The following is an 18,119-nucleotide window of genomic DNA, read 5'->3' as shown; positions in this document are numbered from 1 at the left end:
GTCTAGCCACTGTTGACCACCCATATATAACTCTTGTTGCTAAAAATTTAATCACATATAGCATGATACCAGTATTTTTTTTCAGGTAACAAAGAGTTATACAAAATATCTGGGGATTTTTCTACAAAACACATATTCCTTTTTCCCTAAGTCATGTGTTTTAAACTATATAGTAACACATGCAAATTCCGCCTAGAGAAAGTACAAATTTCAATTAAACAGTAACAAACATGAAGTAAAATTTTAATGTTACTGTTGTGTTTTCAAAAGCTACCAATTCATAGGTCACAAGTGTATGCAAAGGCTACATATGGCCACAAAATCTATAGTCTACAGATGTTGCATTTTTATTTTACTAGAAATATGTGCAAAATGCTCAACAATGATTGGCTAACAAATACTTACTGAACCCTACTTACAAAAAATCAAATTTCTAAATGCCATAAGGGATACCAAATATAAAATGTGCAGTCCTTGGATACAGGAAAATGAAGCTCTATCAACTCTCTACAGAGCTATTTTAAAGATCCACTAGGTCTTCTGTGTGTTACTTCCCAGACCAGGATTTTCAAATCAGCTGTAACTCACTTTCCCTTGATTGCACCCCTTGTTCACTGCAGGTTCTGCCTGCCAGAGATCAGCCACCATCATCTACCTCCCCCAACACCAGGCCTCCCTCCTGTATACCACTCAGCTTGATAAGATCACCGAGAGGACACCAGCTTGTCAATAGGTGAATGCAGTGCTATTCTCTTCCCTTGTTGAACTTTCTTTATACTTTGTGCCTTACTGTATTTTATTAGAAAACTTTTTCTTAAAAATGATTTTTTTTTTCTGGAAAGACCATTTTATTCTACACAGTGACACTATTTAAGGAACACAAATTTTCCAAGAACATTTTTCAAATTAAAATAAAAAGTGGAAACTGATGACCAATTTGCCAAGGATTTCAATAACCAATCTAGTCACTGGTTACATATAAGAAATGAGAGCCACATTTCATTTTATATTCTTGTTGGTTAGTTATTATTGGGTTAGTGGAATGAGATAAGAATACAGAAGTACACTGTCTCAAGTGCAAGGAAAGAAAAATGAGTAGATATTCTACAACAGTTCTTGAATCTTTCTCAGGGTTTATGACTAGACTTGGGATCTGCATTCCCACTTTGAGGCTATTAGATGTGGTCTAAGTGCAATCAGGATTAAGATTTGCTTTTAAGTTTACTTACTTTTTAACTTAGTCTCATTGCAAGTAATAATATTCTTGCAATCACCATCTGAAGTATAAAAATGTGTATTTCTAATATAAACTAATAAATAATCATTAAAATCTTAACATTCATCTTAGGTCCAAAGTCATCTCTTGTACCTTCAGTAGTGACACATAATCCACAGTAACTAGTTTGCCTGCATCTAAAAACAAATGCTGCAAAGGTAGCATTATGATGCAAACCAACTAAGGCTGTGGAAGTCTTCATATTTCACACATAGGATCCATAATGGAGCCCCTTTCTTTTCTCCTCTTCAAGAATGGCTAGAGTACCAGGGGTAGTGACACATGCCCATAATCTCAGTGGCTCCAGAGGCTGAGGCAGGAGGATCTTAAGTTCAAAGCCAGCCTCAGCACTTACTGAACAACTTGATGAGACCCTGTCTTAAAATAAAATATAGAGAGGGCTAGTGATGTAGCTCAGTGGTTAAGGACCCCTGGGTTCAATCCCAGTACCACCCACACACACCAAAAAAAAAAAAAAAAAAGTGTATGGAGTGTTTGGCTGGCTGAAGAGAAATTAGGGATTCTTTGTGCTTGATACAATATTCTAGGACCTAACCGTGGGCTACTCCAGGGTGGGCTGTGATTTTATGGGACAAGGTGGACCTCTGCTGTCATTTTGTCCTGGGTTTTTTCCCCTACACTATTCAGAGCCTGCCTTGGCTTCAGTTAGAACTCTGGCACATAAATATACACATATGTATACCTGGACATAAAAAAATGTGTTTAGTATATTGAGTGTCCTACAAAGATTCTCTCTGAAATAAAGAATTCTGCAGGAAGAGGGGGTGGGTAGTTGAAAGTCAGTGGTCCAATTTCATTGCATTGATGAAATGCCCAGGCTCAGGGCTGTTTGAGATGGCTCAGTCTCGCATTTGGGGAGAACCAAAAGTTAGAAAAGGGGGCTGGGGATATAACTCAGTTGGTAGAGTGCTTGCTTTGCATGCACAAGGCCCTGGGTTCCAATCCCCAGCACCACGAAAAAATTTTTTAAGAAGTTAGGAAAAGAATGAAAAGTTAAAAAGTACAATGTATTTTCAGAAGAATGTACAAACCCATACTGCTGTTTTGGCAAACGTGTATAGAGGACTTTGTGTTGAGAAATTATCTCTCCCTTGAATCTCCCATTGAAATGACTTAAGATAATCCCACTTTTTCTTTCCTCAAATCCCTGATTACTTGTTTAGTGCTTTTAGTAGGATGGAAGATATGACAAACAACTTTTACATATTATCAATTCTAAGATGCCATTGTTTATAAAGTTGCCATTATTTTATGCATCATAAAGAAAGAAAATCTCTGCCTTAAACCAGGGCATGACTGAAAATTTTAAAATATGAATGTAAGAGTCTTAAATTGAGGAACTGTGTTGTATCAACATCTAGGTTGTTGATAATGATATCAGGTTGTATGAGTCTCAGTTTCCTTATCTGTTACATGAGCAGTTTAGACCAAATGAGCTGAGAACCTACAGGTTCCAATGCTATTGAGCTGTGGAACACCATGAAGGGGTGTTCTGGGCATTGGTCATGTGACAATCACCAAAACTGGAGTCCTGTCCCAGTCCCTTCTATGCTTTGCCCTTTAAGAGTTGAAGATCCCTACATAGCAGTATCCTCCTCAGGACTGTCCACCCACTCACATCATTGTGAAGAGGCTCCAGGATGGCCCACCTTCATAAGAAAAACTCCAGTGCTCTGACAGTTGGAGGAACCTGGCTCACACACACTGAGGCAGTGCTTGCCAGACTGACTGCCCCAGGAATCACTCCTGGAGAAAAGCTTCCATCAAAGTACTGAATTTAAATTGGCAGATGATAGAGTGGTCATACATCCCAGTTTGCCTTGGACTATCCTACTTGATCCATTTGCTCCAGGTTTATTAACATCTTCTGATACAGTTTAGAGTGTCTATAGACTGATCAGGGAGGTGATTTGGACAAGGTAATTGCCAGTGTCCCTTTAACCAATAATGGCCCCAAATGGTTTGAAAATCACTATTGCAGGATTTTTTTAGTGTCTGGTCTGCCCTGCCAGGTGCTAATGCTTGGTTAGGAGACTGGAGATATGTTAGCAGTAAAGAAACATCATCTGGAGGTGTAGCTCAGTGGTACAGTGCTTGCTAGCCCTGTATTTGATCTCTAGTACCACACAAAAAGGAAGGAAAGGGAAAAGAAAAAGGAAAAAAAGAGAAAAGAGAGAAGGAAGAAAAAAGAATCAATGAGGTGATTGGGTGAAAGGTTAACACAGCCATCACCTTTATGTAACTTAACCTTTCATGGAAATTAACGTGTTTCCTTATTTCTTGTACATTTCATACTTGAATGACTCTGAATATTGTATCGCATTTTATAATCAATAGCATATTCTAATCAAGGAAATCGAATAATTGATTCTACTTGGGATCTGGGCTTTCATCTCCTTTACGAATTGAAATGAAGCCTGAGAGGGTAGAACCAGTGGGTCTTTTGGGTGCTGTATATAAGGCTTGATCTGAGCATTAATCACCTTTGTTCTCTTTCTACCAGGAGATGTTGCTCCAGTGCAAGGAACTGCATTCGACCTAAGAAAGCCAGTGCAGCTTGGAAAACACCTGCGAGAGTTCCGCCTCGGTGGTTTTGACCATAATTTCTGTCTGAAGAACTCTAAAGAAAAGCATTTCTGTGCAAGGTCAGGTCCTTTTCACTTCCTGCCTCTGAGGAAAGAAGAGACACCAATTCTTTGAGGAGCCTTTTGCCTGACCATATTGATAACATTTACAACATGACAGAGGACCAAATACCACATCCCCCATCTTTTCAAAGCTCCCATGAATTTGGTAGAATTCATCCTCCCTGGCCTGCCATCATCCCTGTATCCCCTACTTGGGTGGCATCTCATCTCTCCCCTTCTCTGCCTGTTCTTTAAGGCCCATTTTCTCTTAGAAGCCCTAATGCTTCCTGATTGAAGTCCCCATTGCCTTCCTTGACCTTCCAGAGCCCTTTGTACTTTATCATCTGTGACTCATGTCCTGCCCACCCCTGTGTATACTTGGAGGCTCCCCTTCTCTCACAGCTCTTACCACCTCAGTCTCCAGTCTGCTAAGATGTCTGTGTGCATGCTCTTTCCTTCTCACTGAATTCCCAGTTCCTTGTACCATTTCACTGGCAATAATCAATACAAGTTTGTAGAATCAATGAATTTTAAAGAAATCAGAGAAAATGATTCAAATTCTATAATACAGACAGGAAGAACTATACAAATCTTCTCCACCTCCAAGCCCCAGCACCAAGGCCCCCTGTGTTCTATCTGTTTGAACCACCTTCTTCCTGGGTATGTCTCTCCTCACTGCCCCCACCCAAAGAACCCCCTGCCTTCTCCCTGTTGATTCAAATCTTGCCCCCCTTTTCCCCAAACATGTTTCCCTGAGCCTCTTGTTAGATAGCATGTTGTGTGGATGTCTTAACTATTTCATGCATGTATTGTGCCTTAAGACCCAAGCTTTTATCTATAATCCATCAACAGCAAGTATAGAACCAGAAAGGAGCTCACCCCTATAGAGGCCTGGTTGTTGTTTATAAAGGACACAGTTTATCAGAAGAAACCCATAGCCCCTAACAAAACTGTTACAGAAGAGACCTAAAACCAGCCTGCTCCAGCCCCTGGGAAGGGAATAGTTTAATTCATAAAAACATCTCTTCTCTTTTATAAAAGACACGGCTGGTTGTCTCCCAGGCCAAGCAGAGAGCCTGATTCTGTGAAAAAGAATCTCAGCCTTACGTGCTGGGGATATAGTTCAGTGGGAGAGCACTTGTCCAACATGCATGAGGAACTAGGTCTGGCCCCTTCTGGAGCCCTTACTGCTTCTTTCCAGCCTGTTTCCTCTCTTTCCACCCTACCTCAGCTGGCTGGGGTCAATCCGTTTTGCCATTCCCCAAAGAAGCCAAGATCAGAGTGAAAAGTTGCATGGAGGATCCTTGAAACCACCTTCATGCCCCACCTAGGAGGCTGTAAGACTTTCCATCATATTCTTCCTTCCTACCTCTCTCTCCTCCATACATCTTGCCCCTCTCTGTGGCTGGGTCTGATTCCTGTCCCAAAGAGGATTCCATTTCTACCCCTCTCTGTCTGCTTTTCTGCTCTGGACTCACATGTGGCTTGTCTTTATCCCCAGGGTGTATCATGCTGGAAGCGGGAGGGTACTAGAAGTATACACCACCCAGCCTGGTGTCCAGTTTTACACGGGCAACTTCCTGAATGGCACGCTGAAGGGCAAGAGTGGAGCCATCTATCCTAAGCACTCTGGCTTCTGCCTTGAGACCCAGAATTGGCCTGATGCAATCAACCAGGTAAAGCCCCAGGCTGCCTTGATAGAGTGGTATTGAGTCCAAGGTCACAGCCCTCAAATCAAGCTGTATGATTCAAAAGTCCATGTTTGTTTTCTTTAGATTTTTATCTGGTTCAGAATGGTTCTTTATCTCATCGCAAACCAATACTACTGTTTCCACACTGGCACTGACCCACGGAGCCCTGGTCTAGAAGCACACCCTGGATAGCTAATGGCACAACCCTGGCTAGTGAGGTGTAACTGTGTTGTCTTCCCTTCACAGCCCCACTTCCCTCCTGTGCTGCTGAGTCCTGGGGAGGAGTACAACCATACCACCTGGTTTAAGTTCTCTGTGGCTTGAGGAAGTGTGAAGATACATCCTAGTCCATGGCCAGGCCTGGGCCCCCTCAGCAGCCTGTCTCCTGTCCAGAGACAAGGTGAAGATTTAGAGGATTTAAAAGTGATCATGTGCTAAATCATACAAATGGTAGCTGTCACAATAATTGGTCTGAATATTGATTTCCTTTTCCAGTGACTGGCTCTGGACCATGTCTAATGACAAGCTTTATTCTCTGTGCAGTTCAAAGGGCAAGTGAACCCAACCATCAATGTCATCATCTAAGGCCTGAACTTAGCCCAGAAGTGGTGTCCAGGGACTCTTATACACTGTTGTAGGTTCCATCTCTCATCTTTGTTTCTGTGATGTTGCTCTCATTGCTTTTCTGTCTCCTCCTCCTCCTTTACATCAAATCGCTTTAACTCTTGGGTAGCACTCTGCAGTTTTCCAAGGTCATATGAGCTGGTTCACCATGCCAGCAGATGGAGCCTCTGTAGCAGGTAATTGACAAGTGAGGGAGCTGAGGCGCAGAGGTTGAGTGACCCACTGCAAGCTGGTAAAAAGTTTAAGTAGGACTTGAGTTTAGGTCATGCAAATTAAAGTCCCCTTCTTTACCTATCCCAGTCTGCCAGAGCATTCCAGGAGTCACTGAAGGGTTAAAAAAGGATCTGATCCCTGCTCTGTTAGGAGCCAGCCTTTCTTCTCAGATTCCCTTTTGTAAGAAGCCATTCAAATACCCATAAAGAATCCATCATTTAGACTCCCTGCCTTTGGAGTTAACATTTATACTGGAAGCAGTGTTGTGTTTATGGAGATGAGGCTGGAGATTCTTTTCCTGAATAATCAAATCATTAATGACGGGTGTGGGCTGGTGCTTTTTAAAGAAATATATTTTATACTATTGTTTACTACAATCAGTTGAAATAAAGTCATCCCCAGAAGACTCCAGTTCTTTCATTCTTCTTTGTCAGGCATGGACATTGGGGAGTGGAACAAGTATATGGTGTGTATTCTGGATTCTATGTTCTCCAATAGGCGCCCCAGCATTTTCCCAGAGAAAGATGGCAAACTGTTGAGCTTTCCATACCTCCTCTTTCTCTGAAACCAATAATAAATCAAAGATACAATTTTTAAATTCATTTCAGCATGGATGTTCTGAATACCTACTCTGTATGCTAGGTCTTTTAAAGCATTCATGATGCCTGACATGCATGAGGCACTAGGTTCAATTCTCAGCACCACATATTAATAAATAAATACATAAATAAACGTCTATCAACAACTCAAATATATATATATATATATATATATATATATATATATATACTTAAAAATATATATATATACATATACATGTATATATATTTTTTGAAACCTTTGGCTGGGGCTGGGGCTGGGGCTCAGGGGCAAACTGCTGGCCTTGAATGTGTGAGGCACTGTGTTCTTTCACGAGAGAGACTAATAAATGTATAATGTAAAATTGCACCATGAAAATTGAAAGCATTCCCTCTAAAAATTGGAACAAGACAGGGATGCCCTCTTTCACCACTTCTATTTAACATAGTTCTTAAAACACTAGCCAGAGCAATAAGACAGATTAAAGAAATTAAAGGGATATGGATAGGAAAAGAACTCAAATTAGCACTATTTGCCGACAATAAGATTCTATACACAGAAGACCCAAAATTCCACCATAAAATTTTTAGAACTAATAAATGAATTCAGCGAAGTAACAGGATATAAAATCAACACCCATAAGTCAAAGGCATTTCTGTATATCAGTGACCAATCCTCTGAAAAAAGAAACGAGGAAAACTACCCCATTTATAAGAGCCTCAAAGAAAAATAAAATACTTGGGAATCAACTTAATGAAAGAAATGAAAGACCTGTACAATGAAAAGTACAGAATGCTAAAGAAAGAAATTAAAGAAGACCTTAGAAGATGGAAACATCTCCCTTGTTCTTGGATAGGCAGAATTAATATTTTCAAAATGACCATACTACCAAAAGCACTATGCAGATTTAATGCAATTTCAATCAAAATCCCAATGACATTCCTCATGGAAAATGCAGTCACAAAATTCATCTGGAAAACTAAGAGAACCAGAATAGTTAAAGCAATCCTTATCAAGAAGAGTGAAGCAGGTGGCATCACTATACCAGACCTTAAACTATACTAATAGAGCTAAAGTAGCAAAAATGGCATGGTATTGACACCAAAATAAACGTGTAGACCAATGGTACAGAATAGAGGACACAGAAACAAACCTATGTTAATACATTATCTTATATTAAACAAAAGCACCAAAAATATATTGGAGAAAAGATAGCCTCTTCAACAAATGGTGCTGGGAAAACTGAAAATCCATACGCAACAAAATGAAATTAAGCCCTTATCTCTCACCATGCACAAAATTCAAGGGGATCAAGGACCTAAGAATTAAACCAGAGACCCTACACCTAATAAAAGGAAACATAGGCCCAAATCTCCATCATGTTGGATTAGGCCCTGACTTTCTTAATAAGACTCCTATAGCTTAAGAATTAAAACCAAGAATCAATAAATGGGATGAATTCGAACTCAAAAGTATCTTCTCAGCAAAAGAAACAATGAATGTAGTGAATAGAATGCCTACAGACTGGGAGCAAGTTTTTATCACATGCACATCAGATAGAGCACTAATCTTTAGGATATATAAAGAACTCCAAAAAGTTAACACCATGGGGCTGGGGTTGGGGCTCAGCGGTAGTGCACTGCCTGACATGCATGAGGCACTAGGTTCGATTCTCAGCACCACATATAAATAAATAAATAAATAAATAAATAAATGTCTATCAACAACTTAAAAAAATATATATATATATACACACATATATATACTTTATATATATATATATATATATATATATATATATATATATATATATACACATATATAGGTATATATTTTTTAAATCTTGGCCTGGGACTAGGGCTCAGGGGAAGAGTGCTTGCCTTAAATGTGTGAGGCACTGGGTTCAATCCTCAGCGCCACATAAAAATAAACAAAATATAAAGACATTTTGTCCATGTATAACTAAAAAAATTTTTTTAAAAATTTTAACACCAAAAAACCCCAAATAACCCAATCAATAAATGGGCCAAGTAACCGGACAGACCCTTCTCAGAAGATGATATACAATCAATCAACAAATATATGAAAAAATGTTCAACATCTCTAGCAATTAGAGCAATGCAAATTAAAACTACTCACTCCAGTCAGAATGGCAGCTATTAAGAATACAAACAACAATAAGTGTTGGTAAGGATGTGGGGGAAAGGGCACACTTTTACATTGCTGGTGGGACTGCAAATTGGAGCAACCAGTCTAAAAAACATTATGCAGATTCCTTGGAAAACTGGGAACGGAACCACCATTTGACCCAGCTATCCCACTCCTAGATTTATACCTAAAGGACTTAACGACAGCACATTACAGGGACACAGCCACATCAATGTTTATAGCAGCACAATTCACAATAGCTAAATTGTGGATCCAAACTAGATGCCCTTCAGTAGATGAATGGATAGAGAAAATGTGGTAAATATACACAATGGAATATTACTCAGCCTTAAAAGAGAATAAAACCATGGCATTTGCAGTTAAAAGGATGGAGTTGGAGAATATAATGCTAAGTGAAGTAAGCCAATCCAAAAAAAACCATACGCCAAAATGTCTTCTCTGATATAAGGATGCTAATTCATAATGGGATGGCTCGGGGGTGGGGAGCATGGGAGGAATAGATGAACTTTAGATAGGGCAAAGGAGAGGGAGAAGAACGGAAGTGGCATGGGGATAGAAAAGATGGTGGAATGAGACAGACTTCATTACCTCCTAAGTACATGTATGAAAACACGAATGGTGTGATTCTACTTTGTGTACAATCAGAGACATGAAAATTTGTGCTCTTTTTGTGTAATATGAATTGAATTGCATTCTGCTGTCATATATAACAAATTAAATTTTAAAAAAATTGCACCATGACAGAGCTGGGAGCACTGAGCACTCTCTTTGGTGCTACTCATTTTACTTGGCCTGTTTTGTCACCTATGAGACAAAGGGATTAGACTTTGTAAGATGAACATATATCTGTAGGGCAGGATGTCAAGCTGGGCCACTTGTCAAGTTCTTTTCTCCTCAGGCCCAGGCCCTCCCTATGACTATGATGAAGGGTACTGAAAGGGTGGACAACAAATGCTCAAACTGGCCAGAGCACTGAATAACCAATGCTGGGAGCCTGGAGCTTTGTTATATTTCTCTTCCTGGCTGGATTTGAGCAGGTATGGAGGCCTAATTAGATCACTCTAGAGCTCCTACAACCTCTAGACAATTAAATTCTGTTAGCACTTTGCCAGGATTCTCCTCTACTAATTGTTCATTCTCACTTCATTGTAATGGCTGTGGAAGTGTTTGAATGGATTATTTCATCTGATCCTTACTTCCCTGTAAATTAGGTGGTAAAGTCCTTGTGAAGAAGCTATTAGCTGGAGAAAGGCATACTGCTAGAAAGTAGCAGATCTAAAACACATCTCCAAATCAATCCTTTGATAAGAAACTCAGTGCAAGGACTGGGGATGTGGCTTGGTGGCAAAGTGCTTACCTAGCATGTGCAAGGCCCTGAATTTAATCCCCAGCACCAAACATAAATAAGAAACTCAGTGCATGTTCTACTGGCACAATATTTTAAAAAGAAAGAAACTCCCCAATTTTTCCTATCACACAGGAAAAAAAATCTAAGATTCATAATATACAGTGTTGATAAATGGAGAATTTCCTCTCCATCACAATTGGTAAAAACATAAATACAACTTTTTTTGGAAGGAAATTTAGCAGAATCCATCAGTATTGACAAACTTTAAAATTCATGATCTAACAATTCCACATTAGAAATGTTTTATAAAAATACTAGCATAAATGTGTAAAGAAATTCAGACAAGGCTGTTCATTGAAACCTAATTGGCAATTAGGGGAAAAAAAAGAAAAAGAATATTTAAATAATTCCACAAACATTACTATAAAGACTAAAATGGCATACCATATAGGTTGAGCTACTGTGACCATTCAGTGACCATTGACAATCCAACCTTGAAAGATGAAGTTTAGTGTCAATAAATACTGGATAATGGGCTGAGGTTGTGGCTCAGTGGTAGAGTGCTTACCTAGCACATGGGAGGTCCTGGGTTAGATCCTCATCACCACATAAAAATGAAGGTATTGTGTCCAACTACAACTAAAAAAATCAATATTTAAAAAAAAATAATGGATAGCTGGCAGAATAACTCAGTAGCATATGCCAAATAAAATAAATACTGGTAGTTTACAAAAAGCACGACATAAAAAACTACAGGACAATTCCATTTCAAAGCAGCTGAGCCTACCATGAAGACACCATAAGCAAAGGTCTCCCTCCTGAGCTGAAAACATTTGTGGACAAGAGGTTATGGAAATTAAACAGTGGCAGACATGTCTAAGGAATTTTGCAGGGCTTTGATCCCTTTATGAATTTTATGACAGATGAATGTGTGGAAATGGCAACTAGTGGGCAACCGAATAATACCTAAGTAGTCTAATTTGAGGAAATAAACATTATCAGCATGTTAGAAGCCTTGGAACAAGTATAATGACTTTCAGAAATGCATCTCCTCTCTCAGAGGGCCTGTTTATATGATGTAAAAATCAGGTCACTGGGGATGAAACCCAAGGCCTTGTACATGTTAAGCAAGTGCTCTATCACTGACCTACACTCCCAGCCCAGGTTGGATCCTTTTGCTAGGAAGTGCATTACTGAGACAAGTGGCAAAATTTGAATGGGATCTTTGAATGGTGTATGGGAATATTTGGTGCTATTTTGGAGCTATTCATGCAACTTTTCTGTAAATTTGATTCTTTTTTTTTTTCTTCAAGAAGATAGTGACTTCCAGCCATCCTCATTTTAGTGCCTTAAATTTTTTCAATTGCGAAAGGAAGAGTGTGTCTTTGGCAATTCAAACTGTACCAATCATTTAAAAGTTAAATATTCTCCATTCCCATACATATTTTATTTCCCACAGCTCACTGTTGTTATATATATATATATATATATATATATATATATATATATAGTTTTGGTTTTACAAAAGCAGGATATTGTATGTATTATTTGACCTCATCCTTTTTTTCCCATTGTATGGATTATCATTTATACATTCCTGTATTGATAGCATTAGGTAGCTTTAAAATTATGCTTCATAATGATCAAAGGATCAACATATTAGCAAGATAAGACTGTTATAACCTTATGTATGTATGTACCTAATAATAGAACCTTCAGATCTTTTGAAGCAACAATTGTACACACAGGCTATGCCTGGAATTACTTTACTACTGGACATAACTTAATAGTTCTGTTAAATATTGCTTCACATTTCTTGAATAGAATTTATTTTTTAGATTAGTATTTCTTTGAGCACAGTGACCTCTACTGGTACTAATAAAAATGCAGTTTATGCCCCTTTCACCCAGCATAAAGACCAGGGAAACTTAAGAGAAGGACACACTCTCCCTTGAATCACATGTTCCAACTTCCTTTATATAAGTAGTGATAAACTAGGCTAATCTGCCCAATAACAGACAGTTCACAACAGTGAACTAGCATCCTACAGCAGTGGTTTTCAATCTGGTTGCTAGGATCCCTTGAAGGGGCTAGGATCCCTTCAAGAGCATGCCCCACAATGACCTGAAGACTTTTCACTACACCCTACCACTTAAAGTTTTCTCCACCTCCCAACTTCACCACTTTGGGGACCAAGCTTTTAACACACGGGACTTAGGTGGTCATTACAGACACAAATTACAGCACTAGTTTTTGTTAGCCTCTTTTTTATTTCAAAAGTAATCATACAAAATTTTAAAACCTCCAAAATCCAAACAGATGATGAAAGTCCACTATAATCCCAACTCCCATATGCCTATCTAGATATATGTGTATATGAGTATTTTAAAAACAGATCATAAGAATTATAGATTATAACTCTTGACTGGAAAGGCAAAACTTATTCCAAGGTTCTATGAATATTTCCCTATATTTAATAGTTTCTTTTTTTAAATATCAGATTTTTTGATCAACTTTGGGAATTTATTTTTATGTACTGTGTAACATTGAAATCTAAGTTAAAATTTTTATGTACGCACACTAATCGTCTTAACCAGTGTCCTGAATAACCCTGCTCTGCTTGGGTCTGGGTTTGTATTCTCTAACCCATTTTATTGATTATCTCTACAGTTATTTTGATATCTGACAGAGTGAGCTACTCTCATTCATCTTATTTTTCACATTTGTCTTGTCTATTCTTGAGTACTTATTCTTTTAAAGAATTTAAGGATCAACTTGACAAACATATATAACAAGAAGCCCTATTAGAACTTTCATTACAATTGCATTAGGTTTAATATTAGATAAATTTATCTTTTATAGTTTTAATTATTCTATCTGGGAGAGTCAAGTCTTTTAAGTCTTTCAGCATAGTTTTGTGGCTTTCTTTTTGTAGAGTTTATGTTTCTTGTGAAATTTATTATTCTTGGAATACATATATAAGATGTATATTTGGAACTTTGTTTTTTATTATATTTTCTTAACTAGTTATTGCTAGTATTATATAAGACTATTGAATTCAGAATTTTTTTATTCCTTTATTCTACTGAATTTTCTTATTAGTCTTTGTGTGTGTGTGTATAGTGTATATTTCTTATTATCCTGGTATATACTAGATATTGAACCCAGGGACATTTTACCACTGAGCTATATTCCCAGTCCTTTTTATTTTTTGAAACAGAGACTTGCAATAGAACTTGCAATCCTCCTGGCTCAGCCTTCCAAGTCACTGGAATTATAGGCCTATGCCACCATGCCTAGCCAAAGTCCTGGTAATTTTTCAGAAACTCTTGAAGTTTCTTAGGTAGGCAATTCTATCATCTGCAAATAGTTCTATGCTATCTCTTCCTTTCCAATATTTAAACCTGTCTCTCTTTTTAGTCTTTCTCCTTTGACTATTGACATTTAAATCAGTTGTTTTGACATCAGAGACATTTTGACACAGTCTAAACAGAAATCACTAAATAATTTTTGTGTTTCCAAAATGAAATAATAATAGCTAATTCATATCAATCAGCTGTTGTGTGCCAGGTAGACTCTAAGCATTATTTATGAAGGCACTAGAAATTGAACCTAAGGGTACTGAGTTACAATCCCAGCTCTTTTTTGCTTTTTATTTTGAGACACGGTCTCTCCAAGTTGCTGAGAGCCTTGCTAAATTGCTGGTCTTGAACTTGTGATCCTCCTGCATTAGCCTTCCTTAAGCATGTGCCATCATGCTCAGCTAAGCATTTTACATATATTGATTTATTTAATCCTTCCAGCAGCCTTATGAGATAGGTATTGTTATTAAATTCTTTTTAGTGATGAAGAACCTGAGGAACAGAGGCTTCAAGCTACTTTCTGAAGGTTGAACAAGGGGATGGTACTGGGATTTGAACCCAGCCAATTGGGTTCCCAAGGTCATATTGTTTACTACTATTCTAAATTTCATCTAAATGAGTAAAATGAAAATGGCTTCCTTGATTTTTCTGATTATAAAAGACATGCTTATTACAAAAGACACAGTCAAAAAGGAAAATTACCTCCTTTTTACTACTGTTTTTCATTACAGTACAGCATCATTATGAGAAGGAGTGGTAGTTGATTTAATTAATCCCATGCTGATGGGTTTTTGTATATAGTTTCTCAACATCCATTATATGCTCGTGATACTCCCTGAACTGGAAATTGTCAGTTACAACATATTCACATATTAAATTGTGACAGAATTGCCAGGTAAAGTTTATTTCTTATCTAATGTGAGTCTAGAAGATAAGATTTGCTTGGCAGCATAATTATTGCTACCCAATAAGGAAAGATAACTTCCTTCTAAAGATTCCTGCTGTTTTCTTAGCAGATAGACTCTTCTGTGCTCTGAAGCTGCTGGGTGCTGTTATCATCCTTCCTGAGTTTGCTCTTTCCATTCTGAGATAGAAAGCAAAACATCCAGAGGGACAGAGGGAATAGCTCCATTGTTATTTATACTTATATTTGGGGGTTGATTGTATTTATTTTGCTTTGCTTGCTTTTTTTCCTTTTTTTTTTTTTTGCAATCCAGTCTTTTAACATAATTACCTAATTTTTTGAATAGACAAAATGCATCAAGGTTAGGTTTGTGGCTCAGTGGTAGAGCGCTGACATAGCATGTGGGAGGCACTGGGTTTGATCCTCAGTACCACATAAAAATAAATAAAATAGAGGTATTGTGTCCATCTACACAGCTACAAATTTATATGTGTGTGTGTGTGTGTGTGTGTACACACACATATGTATAATATTTTTGAAAATATGCATCATTTAATACATGATAAAATATCCAAATAGAGACTGTCCTGAATATCTGGGACTTCTAATTGCTGTAGACCTCATGGAGGGGTCTTAGCAGCTCTGTCCATCTACATGAAAGGGATCAGAAAGGGTGCGCCAAGTGTGTTCTACTGTGCTCTATATAAGGCCCAGAGGCAATTTGACTCTAAAACTAAAGAAAATTAAGCTTCAGACCTCCTCACCTTTCAGGGCCTGGCCCTTTTTAAGACACAGAGAGGGGCACCATGCAACATGTTTGTATATTTCTGTATAAATGGAAAAAAAGATATTATTTCCCATTAAAGATGGTCTTAAAAAAATTTATAGGTTTTAGGCCCTACAAATCTGGGCCAACTTCTGACAAAGGTTTCCTCTCTGGCTGAGCCTGATGGATATATAACCTTCATATAACCAGCAGCCTCAACTTCAAGCCAGGGTACACTGGAATGCCAAGAATGGAGTGGGAGTACAAGGAAAGAGGAGAATTCATGTCTCAATCAGCTGCTGGATGCACAGTATAGGGCATTCTGGGGCAAGAGCACACCTCAGGCGGAAAGCAGGTTGTAGACTTGGGGTCTGGCAGAGAGTTCCTTCTTTAGACTGGTGAGTAGCAAGTGACACTAATCAGTTATCCATCAAAGACTGAAAAGAAATTAAACTCTTCTCAAATAAAAATATCATTTCCAAGCTGGGCATGGTGGCACATGCCTGTAATCCCAGTGACTTGGAAGGCTGAGGCAGGAGGATCTCAAGTTCGAAGCCAGCCTCAGCAAAAGCAAGGTGCTAAGCAACTCAGTGAGACCCTGTCTCTAAAAATAAAATACAAAATAGGGCTGGTGATGTGGCTCAGTGGTTGAGTGTCCCTGAGTTCAATCCCTGGTACCAAAAAAGAAAACACACAAAAAACCAAAAAACATTACCATTGCTAATGTGCTGTGCCCCAGTCATTCCCACTCCCTGGAGGAACTGTGCCAGGTAGTAGCTCTCGTCCTACCTCCTGCTCCCCTGTTCAGTAGCCATGTGACTTTGGCCAAGGTATTAATCCCTCCAGACCTCACTTTGTCATCTTTAAACTGATGGTGTGGATTAGGCAGCCTTGCTCTGAAACTAATTTGAAAATTATTTTAAGTTGCAGAGATAGAATTTAAATGATTTTTGTAGTAATACAATTGGTGTGGTAATACAATAAGGGTATTATTGTGGGATAACATGATGCATGGATTGGGAGGGAGATTGAGTATAAGGAGAAAAATTGGACTATATGGGATTAGGAAATTTTAAAAAATTATCTCCTTCTGTTCAATAAATGTGTCAAATACGAGCCTCTTATCCGACGAACTGTCTTCCTTTTAGCAAATCAGAAAACATGATGAGCATTTCCAAAATTAAAAGAATTTTTATGTCATGTCCAATGCATGACATGAATAGGCAGTGATGTGTTAGGTTTTAGGGGGAAATTAGTATTTAAGACATGGTCTTTGTTATTAGGAGATTATACCAAAAACAAGAGTGGCCCAGATTAAACAATTAGCAAAACAAAGCCCATAAGATAAAACCATAACTCATGATTAATGATGGATTGATTTCATAAAGTACATCTATTCTATGGAATATTTTTTCAGCCATAAAATAGAACACATTTATATGTATTAACTTGGAAAGGTATAGAAGATATATTGTCAAATGAAAATAAGCCGTAATATCAAGAGTATGGTTATGTTTTTGTCATATACTCTTGTTAAATATAATTTCACAGAACATCAACACCAGACAGAACCACTCCATGACATCATGAATTAAGACAGAAACAAGGCCACTCTACGATCATGTAGGACCATGATCAAAACAAAGAAGTTATCCTAACCACAAAAATGACCCCCAAATTCCCTATCCTGGGTAATAGAAGGGACTACTACTTTTCCATGTAATTGGAAAAGCAGTGAGCTTCCTTCCTTCCTCCTGCCTTCTAGATAAGAATTAAGGTACCCATCAGAATCATACCTGCTTCTTGACAATATCCAATCCAGAGCAAAGTCCTACTTCCTTAAACCTTCCCCAGAGTCAGCTAACACAAGCTAGCAAGTATGGAGAACCCTTTTCAACACACTTTTACTGAGTGCCTGCATCTCTGTCATTGCAAAAGGTCATTAATAAACCAAACTTTGTCAGACTACAGGTGTGTTCCTGGTGGGTTCTGGCTGAAGGGTACTGACAAGAGGTAGGAACTGAGGTGCATGGGTGGAGTGGGGTTGAAGGCAACAGACTTCACCTGCTGTTTACTTCCCACTTGTTGTGAAAAAGTCATTTACATATTTGTACCCTTTGAACTTGATGGTAAATATGGATTTCTTCATTGCCCAAGGGAGCAAGGTATACAAGGACCTTACAGGAATGATCTGTGGTAGAGCATTTCTTTGGAAAGTGTTTGAGGGCCAGAGAATGTTGAAGAGGTGATGATAAATAAGGAAATGCTTGAATTCCAGGATGATTTACCAATCTGTATTCCATCCTATTCACTTGGTGTGAGGAAAAATGTGGACTTTAGGATCTATCTTCACTCTTCTGCTTAGGAGTATGACTTGAAACAAGTTTCTTAACCTCTCTGAACTACAGAATCTGCATTTGAGCAATGGAGATAATATCACTTAGCTCACAGGCTTGACTACAGTGTAAAATCACCCAGCACCCCCGGGTACATAGGACAGTTCATACTTTCTTTTCCAGTAAGCAATAGATAGCTATAG

The 18,119-nt window shown here is 38.3% G+C and overlaps 1 protein-coding gene and 1 pseudogene across 1 annotated transcript in view; both read left to right on the top strand.

Moving 5' to 3' along the window:
- LOC124090798 (galactose mutarotase) overlaps positions 1-6,858 on the top strand; it is a gene marked incomplete at its 5' end in the record, with an annotated part of 37,326 nt that extends 30,468 nt beyond the window's left edge. Inside the window, 3 exon segments of the mRNA XM_046441679.1 lie at positions 3,801-3,942; positions 5,426-5,600; positions 5,862-6,858. Coding sequence (XP_046297635.1) covers positions 3,801-3,942; positions 5,426-5,600; positions 5,862-5,939 — 395 coding nt within the window.
- Positions 6,388-11,578, top strand: LOC124090844 (small nuclear ribonucleoprotein G-like; annotated as a pseudogene).
- Positions 11,579-18,119: the final 6,541 nt, after the last annotated feature.

Source organism: Marmota monax, unplaced genomic scaffold, assembly GCF_021218885.2.
Source record: "Marmota monax isolate L192 unplaced genomic scaffold, Marmota_monax_Labrador192_F-V1.1 WCK01_AAM20220418_F8-fsc00010, whole genome shotgun sequence".
Taxonomy (NCBI): Eukaryota; Metazoa; Chordata; class Mammalia; order Rodentia; family Sciuridae; genus Marmota; species Marmota monax.
Note: the sequence above shows the minus strand (reverse complement) of the source record. Positions and strands in the feature narration are given on the sequence as shown.